The following is a 25,485-nucleotide window of genomic DNA, read 5'->3' as shown; positions in this document are numbered from 1 at the left end:
TAACAAGCGCTTGATAAATCTGTCAATTCCAGCTAATGGATATTTATTCAGGAAACGACGTATGTTCGTCATGTAATTTTACTGCTGGTTTTATTCTATAACAGAACACTGGAAAAGTTTCCGTTCGCCAAATTATGGAAAGGGCTTAACATTAATACTATTAAAAGTTGCGAAATATAAAGTTATACATTGCCAAAAAAATGTTTACAAATCTTGAAAACAAAACCTCAGAAATTTTTAGAACTCTGTGATAGCAAATGAAACACTATTGATGTTATTACGTTGTAACTACTAAGGATCTATAGTCAACCTCATAAACCTATTTGAAACTACATTATTAATAAAAGTACAAACTACAAAATCCAAATAGAACACATATTGATTGCGAGTATACTCCACGACGGGTAAACGGACTTAGAATCTCGAAAAAAAACTCATTTTCCATAAACGCTCAGGCGGACATTCCCTGCACAGGTGATCACTATCAAATATATATATAACATTTGATAGTGATTTTTTTTCCAGAAAAGTTAATTTTTCGTTATAATATGATTATTTATCATTCAAAATGATGTTTTCACTAATTAATATCATAGCCACACGCTAACCACCTGTGATTCCCTGTGGCTGAATTTTCAAAGGCGGTTGTGGTTTCGGATGCCAGTTTTTGTTTGTCGGCACATTTATAGGACTAGCATAGCAAACATTTTTCAAAAATTGTCATATACTCAAAAAAGAATGTATGCATCATATTAAAAAAGCAGTATTGACTACGATACATTATTAACAAATCTGTTCTTATATGGATACTCATCGATCTAATTCAGCAAAGAAAAGCAGTTGTTGCGCTTTTCATCGAGCACAAACGTATATTACAAATGTTGAGTGTTTACACTACCATCAGTTTTCGGAAACCAGCGTGGTTTAGTATATCGTTATAGCTTTTGCTTAAAGAGTTCGATCACCGGGAGGGTATTTTCTATTTTATCTATTTTACTTGTTGATAAAATTATTTAACGGTTTTTCAAATATTACGTTAATTTATTAACAGATTATGCGAGGACCAGTATATGGGTGGGTGCATTATAAGAGGGCATTTGTACGGTTTGGTATGTGTTTCCCTAACCTGCAAAAATCTCATGGGACTAAGTCCTTTGTGATATATATCTGTGACGAATATGTAAACCTACCGCATTCTTTGCATTGACGTGTTTCGTCACTGCCGTCGTAAAACCCCGTCGAGCCCCAAGGTGAGATTCTACCCGGGTTCATTGCCCACCTAGGCGACCCGGGTTGAAATCGGCATGAGTGCGGAGCGTTTCCAATTAATTTACCTTTATCACAAGACCCACTAAAGAGCCATTTCGGTCGTTTTTGCCATAAATATAATATTGTGTACCCACGCTAGAATTGCGAATGATCACGATAGGGATATTACCCCGGTACTGCTAACAAAGAAATTCATAACAAATATAACATGGCTAGCTCTAATGAATGCAAAGTTAAGTTTGAATTTGCCCGTTACTCTATGTTGCATTTTAATTTCTAAGCAATAAGAGAACCTAAAATCGCACGTGTTCTTCTTCCCCTCAAGACTATTTTTGTAAACAATGCTTCTATATTTATTTTGTGTTTAATTTAGTTCTAGAATATTATTTAAAAATATGTTTACACAATCGATACGCCCCTATAATCATAGAGGCTACACATCACTTATAATTTCTATGCGGTATAGTTGAAGTTGTGACGTAGTTTCCCCAGACTACGCGAGATTGGAGTGTTGTTAAAAAATGGCTTCGAGTTGCTGCGGGGTAAAGAAACAGAAATTGAACAATGCTATGCCCGCAGTTTCATGTAATGGAGGACCAAGTCACATGAATGGATTGAAAAATGGATATACAGTAGCTTCAATTACGATGTGTTTTTATTGTTTCGACGTTCTCCACAGTCATTTACACAACTACGAACCACCAAAACCACCGTCTTTCACTAACGAATATTTGTAAGTGGACTCGCCCGTTTTGTTTACAAACAAAGGATTTATGACCACATTTGGTTCTGTTCAATTGTATTGCGTTCTAAGATGGCATGATATTAATTTTTTTGAAGATCATTTGATGCAGATGTTGCAAACAATGGGAGATAAAGTAAATTTTATTATGACTGTTTTATGTTTTTATTAATATTTGATGTGGATGGGTCCATATTAATAGATAGGTGTGTCATATTGTATTGAACTCAACAAAAGACTGAGTCATATGCTTATGTTAATTTTAATTGCTATTCAAATCTTTTTTATTAAAAATCATTAGATAGTTGCGGTGATATTTTTTCCCGAATTTGTTTGATGTAACACAATTTTAAAACTGCACAAATGTTTCTTGCATGCAAAAAAACAACACAAAAAACTTTTTTGTTACCTCTTTACTTGGATTACAATAAAACCTGTCTACCATAGGCTACATATTAATTATTGTTTAGTGTTATTGTTTTTATTTGCCACAGAAAATTGACACATAACTATATTGATATTTACCAATACCACATTTGGAGTGCTGCTCATACAGCTTTGAGTACTTTTGTTATTATTATTAGGCACTACCAAACCAGTTGTTTTGATAATTTTATTCAAATATTTAGCTGAATATTTTAAATACTAGAGCCTTCCCTAGGATTGTTTTCAGACACCTTGACCCTGAGGGGTGGATCTTGCGATGGTTAACTCCTCCTCACTACATGTACCCTCCACACCCTCCTCCCAAATAAAAAAAGTCTGGTGCTTTTTGGCTCATTAAAAATACCTTTACTGACATATATTTGTCTTATAAATTGACATGTATCAGGGCTTTCTTTTGACCCGAGCTCCCGGGTTTTGATGCTTGAATGTAGGGAGGAATGTAGAATTGCGTCAAAGAGATCAAAAGGTGTTAAGAGTAATCGATAATTGGCTTGGGGCGGAGTATCTTTTGGTAGACGCTAACCGTTATCGCCCGTTTCTAATCTAATCATTGAATCACAAGTCCGCCCAGTAGGCGGAGTTTTGCCCATTGAGAAATCTAGTAATGACCAATTAAAACACTGCTGGTTCGATGACGCGTCTATCAACGTTCCATTATTTATCTGAGCGTTTGTTATCAGCTGTTTGCAGAAACAACATGTTTTTAACCCACTAAAACAGAATGGACCCGCGTCAGTTTTATAATAATATCCAATATAAAATTATAACATCCATATCCACAATATTTTGAGAAAATCGTCGTGTTTGTCGCACGGCTTCGGTAAAGATGGCACATGAAATAATTAAATCCTGATTTGAGCCGTCCAGGGTCGATTTTGAGATAAATGCAAAACCGATTAGTCAGTTTAAGGAGGTATTTTGATGGTACACGGCTGGCACAGACATGAGCAGTAAATGACGAAACATCTTTGCTACTTTCCGAAAACCGTACCATTCTACAAACGTTGCTTATGTCCGCCAACTATAAATTATCTATTAGCAAAGTAAAGCACTGCAATATCATACTTAAAACAATATATCAACCGAATTATATATTAATTGCGTATTTGCTAGGTTACTTATTACTGGCTTTCATTTTCTGCAGACTAACAATACACATATTTTATTTCATTCGCAAACGACGTCTACCTGTTTTCGGACAGTCGTTTTCGGATAAGGTATGGTTCGTCGATTTTAATTTATTCCCAACGGTCTTTATAACATTTTTTATAGAATGACGAATACACATGCGGAGTTACAGATGGTCTGATTGATAAAATTTTGCATTGTACTCACACGAAATTGCACATAGAAAGAAAATAAAGAATAACAATAAGCAAGGGCTCGAGGGGCTCTGCCCTCTATTCCCTTTATCCTACGGTCTCTGAATCTCTGCTTTATTTTCCGTATTTCGAATTTGGGACAATTGACACCCCTGATTTATATTATGTCACTACAAGTGCGAGTGTTTTTTTCGTATTGATTTCACTATGCTCACAATGTTGGTCACAATGTATGTTTGCATTATCTCTTTTATTGACTGGAATATAAGAAATAAATGTTTAGATATTTGTAAATTTGTTGCTTTTTATAAATTATATCTCAGTAATTTGCTTATAGTACAAAAGATCATTGACTCTCCTGCTTTATTATTATGACTCATACAAAATTGATTTTGACTCTTGAAAATTTGGTCCCAAGAGTCATTGACTCTTGAGATTTGAGGTCTAAGGAAAGCCCTGATGTATTTTCCCTTATAATTTCATTTTTTCTATAATTTCAATGGTCATTGTTCTCATTTCATAAATTTATTCTTATGTCATTTTTTTAGGCTAAAATACTGCATGTACTGGGTTACCACGTCTATATTTAGTAACAGCACATTGTCTGTTACAATTTCACGCCCTTATTAAAACACGGGTTTTAATTGGCGAACATGTAAACTAAATAGTGCAGGGTTCTCAATAAGAGCCGGACGACAGCCAAATCGACCGTTTGTAATCAGATTTTGGCAGGTTGAAAATCGCTCATATTCGGAAAATCAGCAATTGACTTATCAAAATTTGCGTGTCGTTTAATTTTGCTTTTTTTTTGCTATTAAACAAAGACATCGCTTGATTATCTCCCTTAACGCGCGTTTTTTTACTTGTTTGAATTTTCGAGACATAATAATGACCTTCGTATCATTAGACACGCGGTTCAGTCTTACATTGCATTCCCAGTAACTAAAATGTCATTAATCTTGTAAGCACTAAGAGTCGATAGCTACATTCGACAGCGTATTAGAATTACAACAACAATGAAAAAGCGCAAATTGGAATTGGTAAAAAAGCAGTCAAATATTTTGATGTTCTTTTCATCACATGGCGAGTTTTTGTTCCTGCTTGCTTGCATTTTTTGTGTAAATGCAAAGTTTTAGTTGTTGTGAAAGTTTGTTTTAACTCAGTTACATTTCAAACTACATGTAGAAGTGTCAAGCAAAATGTGCATGGTAGACAGATGATCAGGCCTTTTCCGCCCATTCCTGTAGGGCCGAATGTCGGCCCCATTCCCAATCCAAGAGCTTTTTTCATTTATCTTTTGTTAGTTAAAAAAGCTTAAATTCATAAAATGCACACAAAATTGATCAATATTAAGTGCCGGGTTGACCATTAAAATAGCCATAAAATGGCCCAAAATGCAGGAAATCAAGTGCTCAATTAAAAAATTTCAGGGGGAGCATGCCTCTGGACCCCCTAGAGGCACAATTTGAGTTTGAAGGTCAAAAATGGCCATAAATGAGCTTGTCTGGGCCAATTATACTATGTCATTCATTGTGACATTTCAAATCATTTGGCACATCTGTTCACCATTATTGGACGGTGTGTTGCGAGAAAGAATTACATCAATATCTCCAAGGTCAAGGTCGCCACAACTAAAAATATATTGATTTTGAAACAACTATGTAACTGTGAACAATCAGTAACAATGCACATTTTGATTTTGAGTTGTCTCTCTTTATCAGACTTTTTATGCTCCCGGTAGGGTGGCATATAGCAGTTGAACTGTCCGTCAGTATGTCATTATGCAAGTATGTCAGTCAGTCTGTCCGTACGAAAAAAACCTTTAACGTTGGCCATAACTTTTGCATTATTGAAGATAGAAACTTGATATTTGGCATGCATGTGTATCTCATGAAGCTGCACATTTTGAGTGGTGGAAGTTCAAGGTCAAGGTCATCCTTCAAGGTCAAAGGTAAAAAAAAAAAAATTTCAAAGCGGGGTTCTCATGAAGCTGCACATTTTGAGTGGTGGAAGTTCAAGGTCAAGGTCATCCTTCAAGTTCAAAGGTCAATTTTTTATATTTTTTTTTAATATTTCAAAGCAGCGCAATAGGGGGCATTGTGTTTCTGACGAACACATCTCTTGTATTTTTTTCTAATTGAAATCAAGGTCAATTTTACACAAGGGGGTTAACAATACACATTTTGAATTGTCTCCCTTTATCAGACTTTCTTCAACTGAAAACCTGGTTTTGTGACAATTTTGTCCCTTGTTGTCATTGTCCAAGCGTACAGACTTCAAAGCAGAAGTGTAGTCATCCGTATGTGAAGGGTGCAACAACTTGGTGTTTTTGCATCATTTTAGTTGAATCCTATTTATTTTTGCTTGATTGCATTGAAAGCCTTATGCTTGTTGAAACGCTATCGAGTCCGTTACCTGGGACTATGAACCAGTACTTGATGTCTTTGTTGGAGACTGAAAGAACGCTCCCACTGTGTGGATCGATCCCATGAAGGTTGCTAGGTGGACACCATAATATTCACTATGCCACAGCGATTTCTTTTCAATTACTTCCCATAAGACAGGGGATATTTGTTGGGTTTGGTGGAATATCGATTTTATTTCACAAGTGATCATATAAAATATTTTTTTATGATCACAAGTGAATTAAAATCGATTTTCCATCGAATCCAACAAATTTTCTTTTTCTTTTATGCTTTTTTAGCTCACCTGAGCAATCAATATGTATATAGTGAAAACATGTGAACACTCTAGAAGTCACATTTTTGGCCCAATTTTCATGAAATTTGGTCAGAACATTTGTTTCCTTGATATGAGAGTTGAGTTTGAAAATGGTTCCGGTCAGTTGAATAACATGGCTCCCAGGGGGGGGGGGGGGCAGTTTTCCTTATTTGGCTATAGAGAAACCTTGTAAACACTCTAGAAGTCACAATTTTTCCCCAATCATCATGAAAGTTGGTCAAAACATTGGTTTTATTGATATCTTGGACGAGTTCGAAAATGGTCCAGGTCGGTGAAAAAACATGGCCGCCAGTGGGCAGGACATTTTTCTCTATATGTTTATAGTGAAAACATGTGAACACTCTAGAAGTCACATTTTTGGCCCAATTTTCATGAAATTTGGTGAGACCATTTGTTTCCTTGATATAAGAGTTGAGTTTGAAAATGGTTCCGGTCAGTTGAAAAACATGGCTGCCGGGGGGGGGGCAGTTTTCCTTATTTGGCTATAGAGAAACCTTGTAAACACTCTAGAAGTCACAATTTTTGCCCAATCATCATGAAAGTTGGTCAAAACATTGGTTTTATTGATATCTCGGACGAGTTCGAAAATGGTCCAGATCGGTGAAAAAACATGGAAATCACATTTTTTGCCCAATCATCATGAAACTTGGTACAAAGATTGGTTTTATATATATATCACATAATTAATGCCATAATAATTGCCCTTAGATTGTCCAAATTTTCATTATATTATACAAAATCCTTGTAAACACTCTAGAGGTCACAATTTTGTTTCAGATTTTATGAATCTTGGTCATAATATTTATTTTTGTAAGCAAAGTTTGATGTTTGGTAAGGGGGGGGTCAACTAAAAATATAGGTCACCAGGTCAATTTTTACAAAAACAAAAACACTCCATATGCCAGAGTTTTGGTTCAATAATGATACAACTTGACCAGGCTGTTTGTCTGGGCAATATCTAGGCCAAGTTTGACGTTTGGTAAAGATTGAATGAACCGACTCCTCTCAGGTGAGCGAACTAGGGCCATCTTGGACCTCTTGTTCACCATTTATTTACATTGTAAAAGAGTTTAATTGGATATTTTCGTGGGATTTATGACGTCATTTCTTCGAAAAAAATGACGTCATTTCACATTAAAACAGTGAAAAATATCGATATTTTTCACTGTTTAAAACATTAACATATCAGTTTTAATTCACTGATATTCCTCTATAAACCATTGGAAAGCATAAAATAAACATACCTATTCATTGGCTGGTAAACAGGTGCTGTCCATTATTACTTTTGCAACTATATTTTATAAATAATCTGCAGCTCAGTTAACCAGATCTTTCCAGTTAACTTTCCAACTCAGAAGCCAAGTGAAATGGCTTTGGCATATAGCATAAAACCAGAACAGCCTGCGAGTAACTCTCAGTCTGTTCAGGTTTTATGCTGTTTGCTGCTGATCAGTATCTTAGAGTTGGAAATTAAGCCTTTAAAACTTGTATCTAGTAAAAAAGGTCTTTAATTAATATAACTTTCTAAGGGATTACAAATTAAATGCGTAAAGATATGTATTCAAGTGGCAGGGCTTTTTTTCTTCTTTGAGAAGCGCCGAATATCGGCCCTTTCCCCTAGACATATTTTGCCCCTCTTACAGAGATTTTCCACAAAACAATGATATCTAAATAAAATAATTTATTATTGTTTTTGGAGACTTTTAATTATCGAAGTTAACCTGATCCAGTGTAGAAAATAGAAATAGTTCATAAATAAATTGTCTGTTGCCTTGAATTTGTTTTAAAACAGTAATTTAAAAATATGTTAAATTGATTATTTAAGACTTTCCTTATTTTTCCCCAAAACCCGGCGTTTTGCGCGATGTTTTTCCCCTAAAAAAAGGCCAGGCCCTTTCCCCAAAATCAGATAAAAAGCCCTGAGTGGTAAAGGGTTTATGTGTTTCAGCCCATTGTTTGTCACATGGAAGCTAGGCAAAGACAAGAAATTGCGGGGATGCATAGGGACATTCTCCGCCACAAGCCTTCACAGCGGCCTCAGGGAATATGCTGTCACCAGGTATGACCGAGCCTGTTATCAAGGTTCCAGCTGTCAATCGCCATTGTCACCAATGGGAAAAGAACCACCAAAATTGTAGCAATGAAAAATGTTCATTAGACAATTTTACAGTGCCTAACGGTAATGTTCACTGAAAATTACAGAGTAGTCTCTATTGTGCATCAGCTTGATTGAAGTTGATTAGCTGGTTTATGAAAAAAGGTTATGTTTTAAGTGACACTTAAAATGTCACAGTTTATCATCTACTATTCTAAACAAATCTGAAGTTCCACCACCCCCTTAAGCACCTAAGCATGCTCAATTACATGTTTCCATTCATATCTCTTTCATGTGAGCTGTTTTATTGCTCACTTGCCAGGCATTTTTCTGGCGTATCTACGGAAACATTTAATGGAACCTTTTCCAAAGCCAAGTATTAAAAAATATCCCCATTTTGAAAAAAAAATCCAATTAGGGAAATTGTTTTTTATGCACCCCTTCGAAGAAGAGGGGGTATATTGTTTTGCACATGTCGGTCCGTATGTACGTCCGTCCGTATGTCCGTCCACCAGATGGTTTTCGGATGATAACTCAAGAAGGCTTAGGCCTAGGATCATGAAACTTCATAGGTAAATTGATCATGACTCTCAGATGACCCCTATTGATTTTGAGGTCACTAGGTCAAAGGTCAAGGTCACGGTGACCCAAAATAGTAAAATGGTTTCTGGATGATAACTCAAGAACACTTAAGCCTAGGATCATGAAACTTCATAGGGACATTGATCATGACTCGCAGATGACCCCTATTGATTTTCAGGTCACTAGGTCAAAGGTCAAGGTCACTGTGACTCAACTTAGAATGATGGTTTCCGTATGATAACTCAAGAACACTTACGCCTAGGATCATGAAACTTCATAGGTGCATTGATCATGACTCGCAGATGACCCCTATTGATTTTCAGGTCACTAGGCCAATGGTCAAGGTCCCAGTGCCAAAAAACGTATTCACACAATGGCTGCCACTACAATTGACAGCACATATGGGGGGCATTCATGTTTTACAAACAGCCCTTGTTTAAGATGTGTCTTATGATTATTATATGTAAATTGTATTTCAATTGCATCTTGTTTTTATAATTTGTTTACCGGTATTATAAAGAATAACCTAATTATTTTTCCCCAAATCAGTGGTCTTTTTAAGCGAAAACAATCCTATCCCAAAAGTACATTTTCCCAAAATAGCCGACCTGAACATAATACCTCATGGTAAGTTTTAGAGATATACAATTGGAGATATACAGCTCAGGGTGCAGTTGACAGATGCTAATCAACTTAAACCTTTGTGAATACTTTATAAGCCACATAAACTGCCCAATTATACTGAAATTTGTTTAGAAAATTTGCCCGATTACATCTCTAAAACTATTTGAGCCGCCTTGTGTAATACATCTGTAAGTCGGCTAAGTCCAAGTGCAAAAATGTCGCCTAAATAAGCTTGTTAGGTCCGTACAGGCTAATCAGGGATGACACTTTCCACTTGTGTAGCATTTTTTAATTACAGGCAGTCTCTTCTTAAGGAAAACCCAGTTTAGGCGGAGAGTGATGTCCCTGATAACAAACATAAAAGGTTTATCTCTGCTGACACTTTATGCACATACCCATTATAACCCATATTGTATTTTCAGTGCGCTGCGTGACAGCCGGTTCAGCCCAATCACGAAGGACGAGTTTCCTCGCCTGCATTGCTCAGTCTCCATTCTCACCCATTTTGAGGAGGCTCACGATTACTTGGACTGGGAGGTAACAATACCTTGACAGGGGCTTATAGATTGTGTTTTTATGCCCCCGGCTCGAATGATTGGGGTATATTGTTTTTGGCCTGTCTGTCTGTCTGTCATTGTATGTGTGTGTCTGTCTGTCCCAAAACTTTAACCTTGCTCATAAAATGACAACTCTTGGGTCTATGTTCTTTAAACTTCACATGTGCATGCATCTCATTGAGATCTACAATTAAACATGGTTTGAGGTCACTAGGTCAAAGGTCAAGGTCACTGTGACCTTAACATTCAAAATATAACCTTGTTTCTAAAATAGCTGCCATGCTGCTTAAAAGCTCAGTAGGGGGCATTGTGTTTCACAAACACAGCTGTTGTTAAAAAAATATTGACACGTTCCTTAAGCAATTTTTAAGTGCGGATAAAAGGCACTTTTCCAAATGGTGAAAAAAATACAAATTTGTTAATGGACGAAAAGTTCCCAAAAGAAACGAAAATTGCATCTATTGCAATCCGAAAGCGCATTATCTGCAACAAATAAAAAGAGCACTGAGATAGAACATTTAAGCACAATTAAGTCATCTTTTACTGTGGTCCCATCTGGGACCTAGGCCATCAACCAACTTCCTCCAGAGGTCTCGATTCTGGGCAAGTCTCTCCAGCTGCCCCTATTTTTTGCCCGTCTACTTCACATTTGCATCCAGGTTGCGGCGCAGGGTGTTTCTAAGCAACTGTCTCTTCCTTTTACCTTGGGGGTTCTGGGTGAGAGATTGCCTTGTTTGAGGGAGGCTTGTAAAGGGTGTGACCTACATGTATCCATTGCTGTTAAGGATGTATTCTTCAACCGGCTGCTGGTTCTTCTGCATACTACTTCATTGGAGATCTTGTATGGCCAGCAAATCTTGAGGATCTTCCTGAGGCAGGTGTTGATGAAGACCTGTATTTCCTTAATGGTGGTGACAGTGGTTCTCCAGGTCTCTGCTCCATAGAGGAGTATTGGCTTCACGATGGTATTGAAGAGCCTTATCTTGTTAGTGATGCCAATCACGCTGGATCCCGAGATGTTTTTCTGCTGATGGAAGGCTGCTCATGGTTTACAGATGCAGGTTCTGAGGTCTGCATCCTTTCCTCCATGATTGACCAGAATCCTGTAGTGATATGTGAAGCTGTCAACCTCCGTCTCAGACTGTGATGGTAGTGTCTTTGGAAGCGTTACTCTTGAACACTTTGCTCTTACCTCTGTTGATTGTGAGGCCCGGTCTAGCTGTGCTGTCTGCTACAAGATTGGTCTTTTCTGCATATGTTGATGGGTATGGGAGATGAAAGCCAGATCGTTGGCAAAGTGGAGGTGGTCCAACTATTCCCATAGTGTCAACTGGATTCGGTTCGGTTTCTCATCTGTTGAGGTTGTCGTGTACGAACAGGAAAGGTGAGAGTAATCATACTTGCCTCACTCTGGTTCTCACCTCGAAGTTGTCGGTGAGCTGTCTGCAGTGAAGGCCTTTTTATGATCGCACTGTCCGCCTGTCCGTCACACTTTGCGTTTAGGTTTTGAAAATGCTCATAATTTCTATGTTGCTTAAGATGTAACATTCATATTTGGTATGTATGTGTATATGGACAAGGCCTTTCCATACGCACACAAATTTTGACCCCCTTGACCTTGAACCTAGGGTCCGCGTTTAGGTTTCGAAAAATGCGTTTAGGTTTCGAAAAATGCTCATAACTTCTATCAAAGCGTTTATCGGGCGCTATGTCATCCTATGGAGACAGCTCTTGTTAATCATTGGAAAAAAGAGACAGTTTGGTGGTAAGTTGTACAAAAAAAATCAGTGAGGGTAAGCTTGCAACATCTACATATCATTAATATAACTCTACGTGTATTGATTTGAAATTGCACACATTTGTTTTTTGGTGATTGTGTGAGGTCACTGATCAAGTTCATATCTCTGATCTGCCATTTAGCAAAATTATTCCCCATTTGGTACTTTCAAATAAATCAAATTTATAAAAGTCCTTCCAATTACCGGTAACAATCTGATGAGAAAATTTCCTAGTATGGATTTTGAATTGTCTTATCAGGGCTCCTAATAGTCCTATATGAACCTCATTCTGAGAAAACTGGGCTGTATGCTGACCACACAGTCTAATCAGGGACAAAACTTTCTGCAGTTAGGGATTTTTTTATTGAACAGGGGTTTTCTTAATGAAAATCAAGTGTAGGTAAAAGTGTTGTCCCTGACGGCATGTGCTAATCTGGGACGACCCTTTACGCACTTGCATTAAGCGCAGTTTTCCCAGGGAGTGGCATATATTGTATATTTGCAGGTGGGCGTGAATGGTGTGCGCATCGAGTTCACCAATGAGAAAGGTCACAAGAAGACAGCTACCTATCTCCCAGAGGTGGCTGTTGAACAGGGTAAGCTAGGGTTAGACATGGAAGTAGTACTGCCTAAACTTATAGTATCAATCACTTGCAAGTGAATTCTTTTCAAACTTTCTCTTCAGTCCCTGATTCTAATCTAAAGGTTACATTAAGACAAGAATGTTTTTATGTTTATGTCTCCTGCATCTATAGATGTTGGAAGGAATAGTTATGTCTGCTTTTCTGTCTGTCCAACCCAAAAGGCATGTTTGGTCGTAAATAAAAAAAGTTACAAAGGTTTGATAATTGCATGGATGATGTCTGTGATCACTATCAAGACAACTTTATCACCTGACCTCATTTTGACATTGACCCTTTTAATGACTTAACCCATTTTGTCTAACATCAATAATGCTTCCTTCAAAGGCTTGATACTTGCATGAATGAAGTCTTTGAATACTGTCACCATAGTAACCAACATCACCTGACCTCATTTTGACCATGACCTACTTTTGGCCTTAGACTATTTCAGAAGGTCCCTGTGATAATTGTATGGATGTTATTTAATGAAGACTGTCAATACCTGATCTCATTTTTACCTTGATTGGGCCAATTTTTGGACTTAACTCATTCAAATAAAAATGGTGAACTTGATCAATATCATTTAATTTAAGACAGGCATTTCAGTTTGTGCAATTATTTTGTTTATTTTATAAACAATTTATTTATGTTCAGTCATTGAAATTGAGATTTAAATCTACAAGCAAGTCAGGCTAGAACTATGGGAATTTGAACAAGCCCGAGTCAGATTTAAGTGGCCCAAACATTTTTGTTAAAAATGCAGATAAACATAACATAAAACATCCAAAGAAGCATTCATTTATTCAATCTTTAGAATACAATACAAATCTCTTATTAATTTCATCCTCATCCAAGTTAGCTTCCTCGTCATCTGAGCCAGCCTCTTTCGGATCCTGAAATAAAAAGAAATTAATTTCACACACGGATTTCAATCAAATCACAATTATAAATATATACATAAAGTTAAGGTAAAAAATTAGCAGAAAGTTATCCCATATATCCATGTGAAAGAGAGAGCAAACCTGAACCACCCGTAAATATATAAGCAATTAAGTGCCAGATTATTGTACAAAAAGCCAGTTGACAAATGCGTCAATCACAGTTACCTCAGATTTGCATTCCTCAACGACGTACTTGAATGACAACTGTTCGGCCATTACTCTCTGTGTCCCGAACGCAACGCAAAACATTTATTTTACATTATAGTAATCCGGAAATCACAAAACCATGCGCTTTATGCGCAGTAATCCAATTATCGGCTGATTGCCCAGCACGTGTGCGCAGTGTGTTAAAACATTTGCGGCTGTTGATTTAAGCGGCTCAAAACTTTGTTTACAAATATTGAAAATGAAAGTGGAACTCGTTTTCTGTTTAATGAATTGTACAAGCACGTCGGGCTTGTAATATTGGATTTCCTACAAGCCCGAAAGAAAAAATACTAGTTTTTTGCTGTCGGACTAGTGTGAATTTCGACGACTGTATGTTGCATAGGGCAATTTTTTTAAATCATTATTATAAATTAGCATAGTCAGCTTTGAGTGATTAAACAAAACATTGAACAAAAATAATAACTATAATTAATCAGAAATGGGATGCATTAAAAATAAGCAAAGACCTGTTAACAAAGTATGTGCGAGTTACATTGTGCACAACTTCATGTGAGCACAACATTCTCATGGTGAGCTTTTGTGATTGGCTTTTGTCCTTGGACTGTTGTGCATTGTCAACATTCACCTTGTGAACACTCTGGAAGCCATATTTATTGCCCAATTTTCATGAAACATTTTGTGTCAGTCATATCTTGCTTGAGGTCAAAATAGGGTCACGTGGGGACAGAAACTACGTTTGCCAAATTAAACACAAATTGTGTGAATATGATAAGTCTATAAGTCACATTTATTGCCCAAACTTAATGAAACTTGCTAAGAACATTGATTCTAATGATGTCTTGGCTGAGTTCAAAAATGAAACTTGAAAGGTTTATGGCTCAGTTAAGTTAAAAAATGGTTAAGGGTCATTGAAAAACATGGCTGGCAGTAGGGATAGGGGCAGCTTTGCATGCTTGACTATGGTGAAACCTTATGAACATTGAATACTCAGAATAGTTAAAATCCTACTCCTAGGTCTGGTGTGAGCACCTTGTTTCTAAATGTTGTGTTGTCATTCAGTGACTAATTAAGAGAAAGCCATAATTAATGAGTAACATTCATAACTCGTTAAGATTGAAGTGCTATATTTTCTCATTTTTCCTTTTAGGTTGGGACCGAATTCAAACCATTGACTCTCTACTCAGGAAAGGTGGCTACAAGGGGCCACTGAACACGGACATTCGCCGCAGTATACGACTTACCCGATACCGTAGCGAAAAAATCACCTGCAGCTATAGCGACTATATAAGCTCTCGCACGAACGGCCATGCATGACAGTAGGCCGGTACAGTCCACCGACAAGACGACTTATCATCCACCATACGTCAGCAAAACTGTAATTGATTGTAAGGTTGAATGGTTTTGCTCGTTCAGTTTACATGTTCCAGAAATCTTTCACTGTTCATTAATGTTTGCTCTTTTTGTATGAATTAAGACTTTTTTTCTTTTTTTATTTGAATGAAAAGGACCCATTATTGATCAACCCATTTAAAGACTTTAGATTAATGGATAAAATTAATACTCAAAAGAAGTTCTTTATAGATTGCTTACAATCTGGCTGCTAAATATGCTATTGTTATTTCAAATTGAGATAATTGAAAAAAAAGAAATTCAATGTGATAAAATCCATGTTACTCTCAACATTAAACCCTTGACCACATAGATACATAGAATAACGCATTTGTAGTCCCTAAGAAAGGTAAATTTAATTTAAGAGCTTTCATACGAGATTCAAGTTTTAGAGGCTTCATTTCCTGCTTTTAGATACTGATAAGCAGCAAACAGCATAAAACCTGAACAAACTGTGAGTTACTCGCAGGCTGTTCTGGTTTTATGCTGTTTGCACATAGCAATTTTCACTTTGCTTCTGAGTAGGAAAGGGTTAAGCACTATAACATTTCTAGGTTGTATTCTTATCTTAGTCTAAACTATCAGGTGATTAATATGAAGCCAGTGTAAAAAATTTTTTTATACTGTTCCTGTATGTACCGTTCTGAACCGTTCTTGTTTTTACAAATGCATGTCTAACTTTTCCACTAAATGAAAATTACCAAATACACTTATACAAATATACTGCTTGGCTAGTTTAAGTGAATTATTGAAGTTGTAAGTGTATTATATTTGTTTGTTTTTTTATTTTTGAAATTGCAGATATTTTATCACTGCTGTTGTTTGTAAAGGCATATTCTTCAATTTTTTAGCAACACCATTTGTCAAAATGAATTTTGTTTGGAAAAAATACCTCTTTGTTACATTTTTGTTGGTTTGAGAAGTCTCTTCTACATGAAAGTCCAAGAGGAAACCAAAATTGTCCCTGGGCAAATATCTTGTATTTTCTGTTACATGTATTTAGAAATTATGTTCATAACACCAAACATGTATAGTATTCAAATACATTTTTTTGTTTTCATAAGAGTTTGTAAAGAAAAATTGCTTACCTATTTCAACTGTGTGTTAAGAATGAATTTTAAATTGTTGTTGTGATAATATTATATTGTGAATGTATTATCACCATATGACTCCATGTGACGTTTGCTTTTTGTATGTAGGTAATTTATAAACTTTATACAAGTAATTATGAAATGGAAGTGACATTTGCCGGTACAGAAAATCAAATACAGGTGTTTTTTAACTGCTTGGTGTCCAAACTTTAGGCTGATAGCTACAAAATCTTGATAAGGTAGTCCTTTTATTTATGTAAAGCGTTGCACCTTTAACAAAATATGGAAATATATGTCAGAACTGAAGGGATGAAATATAACTTAATATCAAATATGAATTTATGGATATTAGCATGTGTGACTGGGAATGTATTAAATTAACTGACTTGAATGAATTTGTCGTTTCATTTAAATAAACATTTTTGTGGAAATGTTTCAATAAACATTTTTGTGGAAATGTTTAAATAAACATTTTTTGTGGAAATGTTAAAAGCTTTTCAAGTTAAAAAACAACACAATTTTGTCAGCTAAAACTACAAAAAACACAAAAGAACTTTAAAAAAAGAAGTGAACTTAAACCATGTAATGATATGCTTTAACCCATTTATGCCTAGTGGACTCTCCCATCCTTCTAAATTGGATCAATTTATTTCCAAAATTAGGGATGCCTTGTATATTTATTTCTATATTTAGAATATTTCTTACAGAAATTCCTTTAAGCAAACAGCGCAGACCCTGATGAGAAAAGCTGCATCATGCAATGTCTCATCTGGGTCTACGCTGTTTGCCAAGGCCTTTTTTCTAGACGCTAGGCATAAATGGGTTAAAATATTATAATGGACAGGCTGCTTCCTTGTCCTTCTTTGTTAACAGATTAACAATTATACTGCAAAAGTAAAATATTAAAACATTTGTAAAGTCTTGGCTATTACAATATTATGTTGCTTTATAGGGTGATTTGTATCATTTATGCTTTCCTTTTTAGTTTTTATTTTATTTGTAATGCTGTGTATTTATATTTTCCTTTGGTATCACTTAACAGTTCCTCAAACTTATATTTTGATAAAATTATATAAAAGTAAATAAAAACTTGTTAAAAATTTATAAAATAAAAGAAAACTTCTTAAATGTATATATATAAAAGTAAATAAAAACTTTTCTAGTTGTAGTTATTTTTTTCAAACTCAGGCAAGATTGCTGGAAAAATAGTGTTTAAAAGTGATTGTGTTAACAAGTGTGAATGTTTTATTTTGTAAAATGTTGTTTTCATTCATTATTGTAATTGCATATTCATTCAAACTGCTGTAAAATGTTGCTTGTGTCATGTATAAATTATCACCCTACATAGGGGGTAATCACGTGAAAAACAGGATAGTGAAGTCCATGCCGAGACATATATTTTCAGCCGTTTTATACCCTTTATTACTTGTATTAATTGTTAAAATGCGGCTCACTTTCCAGCCATATCAGCAAGAAAGTGATTAGTATTTATATAGTAATAAAATTCAATCTATATGTCGACTTGCTGTGAAATTTGTTAGCGGATCACAAAATTACAGCTCGTAAGAAAATTTGCAGCGAGTAATGTCGAGATAAAGAACAAATATAAATTAAAGAACAAATATAAATACAAATTAAACGCTAATCACTTTTTTGCTAATATGGCTGGAAAGTGAGCGGCATTTTAAAAATAAATTATAGAAATAGAGGGTATAAAACGGTGACTAAAATACATGTCTCAGCATGTTTGTCGTCATCTTGTTTGTCATGTGATTTATCCCACTGCTTTAGGACTATCTAGCACCAACTAAGGGCACATGCGTTTATCAAACACAGATTCTTGTTATAAACAATTGATAAGTCCCTTTAAGACAATTTTGTGGCTTCTGGTTTTCACAGTGTTTATTGGTAATAAAAATATGTAAGATTATGAAAATTGATGTAATCTTTACAGTTTTTAATGAATTGTGTGAAATTGTTAGATAAACCTTTGAAGGTCTATTGAGTACATGTAACAGGTCAACTTTGATAATCATTAATTGACTGTACTTTGAATGTTATTTAAACTGGCTAATTATAAATGTGCATTATGCACGCATGCTTTGTTTACTGTAACATGATATAGGTCGGGTGTAGTGTGTGTAGAGCAAGAACAAATTAACTTGACACCATGCAGTTATAGGAAATGAATTATTTGTTTCTGGACATACTGCTATGAATATAAAGTTTAGAAGCTGACACTCATATGTTTATTAACCCTTTGCATGCTGGGAAATTTGTCATCTGCTAAAATGTCGTCTGCTGAATTTATAAAATTAGCATTTTCTTCGATTTATTTCAAAGAATACTTTCAGAATAGCAAACAGTTTGGATCTTGATGAGACGCCACGTTCTGTGGCGTCTCATCTGGATCCAAACTGTTTGCAAAGGCCTTAAAAATTCGGTTCCCGCATTTTAAGGGTTAAGTCTATAACAGGCTACCCTTATTTTTCATCAAGGGCAGATTAAACTCTTTGGAACATTGATATAGCAAATACATCACTTTCACCCTTGTAATAGGCAATCGATTGAAAAAAAACTAGTAGAGTTCACAAGTTTGGTCAGTTTGTTCTAGCTATGTACGTGTACGTACGCTACAAAAATTACCTTATGAATGATTGTTATGTTATTTTGTTGCATCTCTCATGTTTTATCTGTGCTTTGCACGGCCATTTTATCACAGTCTTTTCCCGTCTTGTCAGGGCTGTACGAACAATTTTAGGGAGTTTTTAATTAGTGTAATATTTCTATTTTGTAGTGTGGAATTGTAAATTCCATTGTCATAGTGTGTTACATTAATATGTACCCGACTAAGCAGATATGGTGATTATTTTAAAATACATAATTATTCTTATTTGCTGAATTTACAAGAAGTAGATTGCTTTGATTTTCAGCTTTAAGGAAAAAAGTGTGTGTTTTTTCAGGGTGAAAATAGTTTAAGCGTTTATAAAAGTAACAAGTTAATCTCAAAGATTGTTTTCTCATGTAAATTGCAGTAAACTACAATGCAGAATTAGCACTCTGACCATGGGGCCAAGTCCGGATATCTCATTGTCAGTTCAAAGCTATTTTTCCACTTTCATTAACTTTACTCAAGACTTGATGTTTAGCAGTTTTTTGCTCACCTGAGCACAACGTACTCATGGTGAGCTTTTGTGATCGCCTTTTGTCTGTCGTCCGTTGTCCGTCGTACGTTGTGCAACGTCAACATTTGCCTTGTTCACTCTCTAGAGGCCACATTTATTGTCCAATGGTCATGAAATTTGGTCAGAAGATTGGTTTCAATGATATCTTGGATGAGTTCGAAAATGGTTGCGTTTGCTTGAAAAACATGGCCTTTTTCCTTATACATTTATGGCTATATATGGCTATAGCAAAAATCTTGTTAACACTCTAGAGGCCACATTTATTGTCCGATCCTCATGAATATTTGTCAGAAGATTCATCCTAATGATATCTTGGACGAGTTTGAAAATGATGTCGGTTAGTTGAAAAAGATGGCTGTCAGTTTTCTAGTTTGCTAAATCTTCATGAAATTTGGTCAGAGCATTTGTTTCCTGTGTAGTAAAGTTTGGTTTTATTATGTCAATATAATGTGACATTAACTGTATTATGTAATTTTTCATAACACAGAATTTTCATAGTTAACATTACTGTTTTAGTTATTAACACTTATGATAAGCCTTTCAACTAAGAGATAACTGAAAGAAAGACAACATGTACATGATTTTGCAGTATTTATGCAGTCTTTATCTCCCTTGTTTAATCTGGTTCAGTAATCTATTTTTAGTTCTGCTCTGGAATTTGGGAAGATATTGATCATTGATAAATGCACTGTTCTGAGGGAAAATTGACTACTCTGCCATTGATCTCTTCTGAACTGTATAAAATAAGCTGTTTTGGCTGATTTAAACACCTCTTGATGCTTTCTTGAAAAGTTAACAGCTCTTGAAAAAGGTTGGAATTTTGAAATAATTAAACTCTAAATTATTTTTAACACCAGCATCAAGACATTTTGGCATTAGTTTCTGCATTATTCTTATTATTTAGATTATTTTTATTTGGCATTTTCTAAATTAGAAAGACTCTATTCTATTTCAATAACTTTAGTAAATTTTTCTTATTTTTACATTTGATTCACTGAAGTTTCCTTATCTCCATTAATATTGTTCTTTAGATTAAATTAGACCTATTTTGTAAACTATATTTTTGAAGCACTTTCTAGACTAACAGTAACTTATATCAGTTTTTTTTGACAGATTTTGAACTTCTTTTTACATTCATTAAGGTATTTGCTGTATGTTGTTCATTTTTGTAACGATGCTTAGATTCTTTAGAATTGGCTTGTACCTGTTCTTAATTTTCTGTCATTGTTCTTCATTTTCCGAGTTCTTGGAATAAGAATGAATTTTTTTTGTTAAAGCTGCCTTGGTTTTCACTTATAAATAAATTCTTTGAGTGTATTTAGGTATCCCTGGCTGAACGCCTTTAGTTAATTGAATTACAACCAGTCAGTATAGTCATCCTGACCGGAAATAAGTGTTCGTCAAATAAATATTTGCGCATTACATAAGTGCTCATAAAGTTACATAACTTGTAACCGTCCTGTTCATTTGCGTAAGCGAAGAAGGCCGCACTATCACACCTGCATAGGACAGTTGAGTTAGATAATGGTTTGGATAGGTAAAAAAACATGACCTCCGGGGGGGGGGGGGGGGGGGTCTTTTTCCTTATATTTATATAGTAAAAAAGCTTGTTAACACTCTAGAAGTCACATGGTTTGCTTAATCATCATGAAATTTTGTCAAAAAATTAGTTATGTGGATGTCTCCGACAGGTTTGAAAATGGTCATGATCAATGAAAAAACATGGCCGCCAGGGAGTGGGGGAGTTTTCTTTATATGTATATAGTGACAACATGTGAACGGTCTAGAAGACACATTTTTATCCCAATCTTCATGAAATTTGGACATATCTTGGAAGAGTTAAAAAATGGTTCAGATCTGTTAAAAAAACATGGCTGCCGAGGGGCCATTTGTTGTTCATTCTTCATGATACTTGGTTAGAACATTTGTTCCATTTATATCTTGGGCTGCAAAGAACAGGTCATTTCTTTTTATCTCAGGTGAGCGACTTTGGGCCTTTCAGGCCGTCTTGTTTATTTCAACTTCGCTCACAAAGAAGTTGTATTCAACTAATTTATGACGAACCTAGCATGAATTTATTCCAATATATCTGCTTAAGTAGGGGTAGGGTGTGTAAAATATGTTTGTGTGTGAAATTTAGTATTGTATGTTTGAACAATGTGATGATTAGCACAAAGAGTTCAGAGAATGGGCTTATTATACTCACATCAATTGATGTTAGTGGTTGTTTTTTTGTCACCCTTTACCAATCAGAAACGCACTTTGATGCATTTGAAGTCCTTTAGAAAATCAAATTAAATTAAGTCCTTTCTTAATATAGTTTAGTTTGAAAGGCTTCATTTCCAACCCTAAGATACTGATGAGCAGCAAACAGCAGAAAACCTGAATAGATTGCGAGTTACTCGCAGGCTGTTCTGGTTTTATGCTGTTTGTACATAGCCATTTTCTATTTGCCACTGAGTGGGAAAAGGTTAAGCAATAGTACTCTTTTAAGAAATTGCAGCATAACTTTAATTTGTTGTACCATGTTTAATAACAGGCATTTCAGATGTATAGTTGTATGAAAATGCAATGTGTGGAAATTTTTATGAACTTATATATGAATAATATCAATGTTGTCTGTACTGTATATAAGTGGAATTGAAGATATGCAAGTATTTGAATAAACAATTGCTAGCTTATGGTGAATAGGTAAATGGCTGAAAAATGTAATTATCCGAAACAGTGAAGTTTGGGTTGTCATGTTATTTCATTGCTGATGTACATGTTTACACGTAAACATATGGTCGCCATGGTGTACTGGATATGGTGTTTCCCTTGTGACCAGGAGATCACGTTCCTGTCACGGGTTCAATCCCCACTGTGGGAGCGTTCTTTAAATCTCAGCCAAAGACACCAAGTACTGTTTCTAGGCCCAGGAGCGTTTCAATAAGCCTGAGGCTTTCGATGCAATCAAGCTAAAATAAATAGGTTTAAACTAAACTAAGTAAATATATGCACCATGTATTTTGCATTTTGTGGTATCATAATCTCCTTGAGCTAGTGATTATGGTGGCAGCAGTGGCAGCATTGTGTTGAGCTCAATCCTTTCCACACAAACATTCATTCAGGCTAAATTCCATAATTAACCCATTTATGCCTAATGGACTCTCCCATCCTTCTAAATTGGATCACTTTATTTCCAAAAGTAGGGATGTCTAGTATATTTATTTCTATATTTAGAATATTTCTTACAGGAATTCCTTTAAGCAAACAGCGCAGACCCTGATGAGACTCCGCATCATGCAGCGTCTCATCTGGGTCTACAATGTTTGCCAAGACCTTTTTTCTAGACGCTAGGCATAAATGGGTTAAATGTCAATCAATCTCAAAAAGACAGTGCAGCATTTAAAAAAAATGTTAATATATGAAATACTTGTATTCCAATTTGTATGAATATGTATGTCTTTAATATTATAATGAATTTATTTTCTTGATAATTTTTATGTCAAATTGTATAATATTAAAATAAAGATATGATGAATAACTACTTAAATGTAAACCGGAAATAAGAGATGTTATTTTATCATTTACATTGTTTTAAGAATCTATTAATGTTTTTTTTAAATTCAACATGCATTTAAATTTGCTTCTCTGGAAATAACCATTTCATTTGTATACTTAATCGAATATTCATGTGTATGTTTGCTTTATGTATGACAGGGGACATAATTTTATATTGTAAACATGTTTTAAATATACTATATAATGTATAAATTACGTAAAGCAAAATTTCCCCGTGTTTCTGTTTGACATATGAGCCGGACTCTGAAAAAACGTGACTTAATGCATGTGCTTAACCCTTTGCATGCTGGGAAATTTGTTGTCTGCTAAAATGTCGTCTGCTGAATTTCTAAAATTAGCATTTTCTTCGATTTTTTTTTCAAAGAATACTATCAGAATAGCAAACAGTTTGGATCCAGATGAGATGCCACGTTCTGTGGCGTCTCATCTGGATCCAAACTGTTTGCAAAGGCCTTCAAAATTTGGTTCCCGCACTGAAAGAGTTAAAGTGTGTGTGTGTTTTTTAACCACATTTATATAGCGCCCTTTTCATACAGTATGTGCGTTCAGAGGCGCTTCACATTTTTCCCCTGATCACTGAGTCATAAGTCACGGAAGCCACGGAACATTGGCTTATTTCCCTCATAGGTACCCATTTATATACCTGGATGGAGATGATGTGGGATAAATTTCTTGCTCAGGAAAATTCCAGTGGTTAGGGCGGGATTCGAACAAGAGACCTTTTGATCTCTAAGCCAGCGTCCTACCATTAGACCACTGCTCCCATTAGTGTTTTGTCCCAGAGTAGCATGTGCAGTCCGCATAGGCTAATCAGGGACGACACTTAACGCTGTTATGGAATTTTTTGTTTAAAGGAAGTCCCTTCTAAAATATTCAGTCTAGGCAAAAACTTGTGTCCCTTATAAGCATGTAAGAACTACAAATGATTATCTGGTATGAAATTTTACACACATGCATTAAGCCCTGTTTTCCCAGAGTGGTGCCCATATGTTTCCACCCTGATAGTGTTGCTAATAGTATTAATAGTGTTACAACCATTGCAGGATCTGGTGTGAGAACAGAGCGCTGCACTAGTTTAGGTGACAATGAGATGGATGAAAGAAACTTAAAACATGCAAATTCGTTGAATTGTATCAATTTTCTAAAAAAAACTGCCCATTTCCTGCAGTTTCTCGACCAGTCCCGAAATATTGTCACCTGTTTTACTTCTCAAGTTAAAGTATTAATGCTAAAGTGGAAACTGGGGGTCAAAGGATATGCTTTTTTGTACGGATGCAATATTAAATGTTCCCACAAAATGGCACTGGAGCTAGTAATACACCTGTTTCAAATTGTGTTAATTCTTACTTTCTGTATAACAGTCTTGTTAACACTAACATATACATTTTATTAAAAAATCGAAAAAAAGCGCAACTCAACGAATTCGAACCTTGGTCATATGGGGTGGAATACGAAATAATAATAAAAAAGTTTGTTCACACTCTTGTGGGTACATTTATTGTCCAATCTTCATGAAACTTGATACAACATTTGTCCCAATCCCATTTCCAATAGTTATGCCCTTCGAAGAAGAGGGGGTATATTGTTTTGCTCATGTCGGTTTGTATGTCCATCCACCAGATGGTTTCTGGATGATAACTCAAAAACGCTTATGCCTAGGATCATGAAACTTGATAGGTAGATTGATCATGACTCGCAGATGACCCCTATTGATTTTGAGGTCACTAGGTCAAAGGTCAAGGTCACAGTGACCCGAAATAGTAAAATGGTTTCCGGATGATAACTCAAGAACGCTTATGCCTAGGATCATGAAACTTGATAGGTAGATTGATCATGACTCGCAGATGACCCCTATTGATTTTCAGGTCACTAGGTCAAGGTCATGACCCGAAATAGTAAAATGGTTTCCTGATGATAACTCAAGAACGCTTATGCCTAGGATCATGAAACTTCATAAGTAGATTAATAATGACTGGCAGATGACCCCTATTGATTTTCAGGTCACTAGGTCAAAGGTCACGGTGACCCGAAATAGTAAAATGGTTTCCAGATGATAACTCAAGAAAGCTTATGCCTAGGATCATGAAACTTCATAGGTACATTGATCATGACTCGCAGCTGACCCCTATTGATTTTCAGGTCACTATATTTTCAATTAGAGAAAAGGTTTGGGAATACTCTAGAGGCCACATGGCCTATAGGCCGATTTTTAATTGGATTTAAATATGGTCTTATGATAGGTTACTAGGTCAACAGAATCTTGTGAACACAAAGAGGCCACATTTTGCACACTCTTGAAATTTGAAATCATAATCCTTATAATATTTTGAAATACTCTGTTCATACTCTTTCGCCAACATATATTT

The 25,485-nt window shown here is 35.5% G+C and overlaps 1 protein-coding gene across 1 annotated transcript; it reads left to right on the top strand.

Annotated features, from left to right (window-relative positions):
- The first annotated feature begins 1,743 nt into the window (after positions 1 to 1,743).
- LOC127850543 (nuclear protein AMMECR1-like) lies at positions 1,744 to 21,121 on the top strand. The gene is made up of 5 exons (XM_052383667.1): positions 1,744 to 2,002; positions 8,471 to 8,581; positions 10,246 to 10,360; positions 12,664 to 12,754; positions 15,038 to 21,121. The coding sequence occupies exons 1-5, from the start codon at positions 1,791 to 1,793 to the stop codon at positions 15,202 to 15,204; spliced, it is 696 nt and encodes a 231-aa protein (XP_052239627.1). The 5' UTR covers positions 1,744 to 1,790; the 3' UTR covers positions 15,205 to 21,121.
- The last annotated feature ends 4,364 nt before the right edge of the window (positions 21,122 to 25,485 follow it).

Source organism: Dreissena polymorpha, chromosome 11 (genome assembly GCF_020536995.1).
Source record: "Dreissena polymorpha isolate Duluth1 chromosome 11, UMN_Dpol_1.0, whole genome shotgun sequence".
NCBI classification, from domain to species: Eukaryota; Metazoa; Mollusca; class Bivalvia; order Myida; family Dreissenidae; genus Dreissena; species Dreissena polymorpha.
Note: the sequence above shows the minus strand (reverse complement) of the source record. Positions and strands in the feature narration are given on the sequence as shown.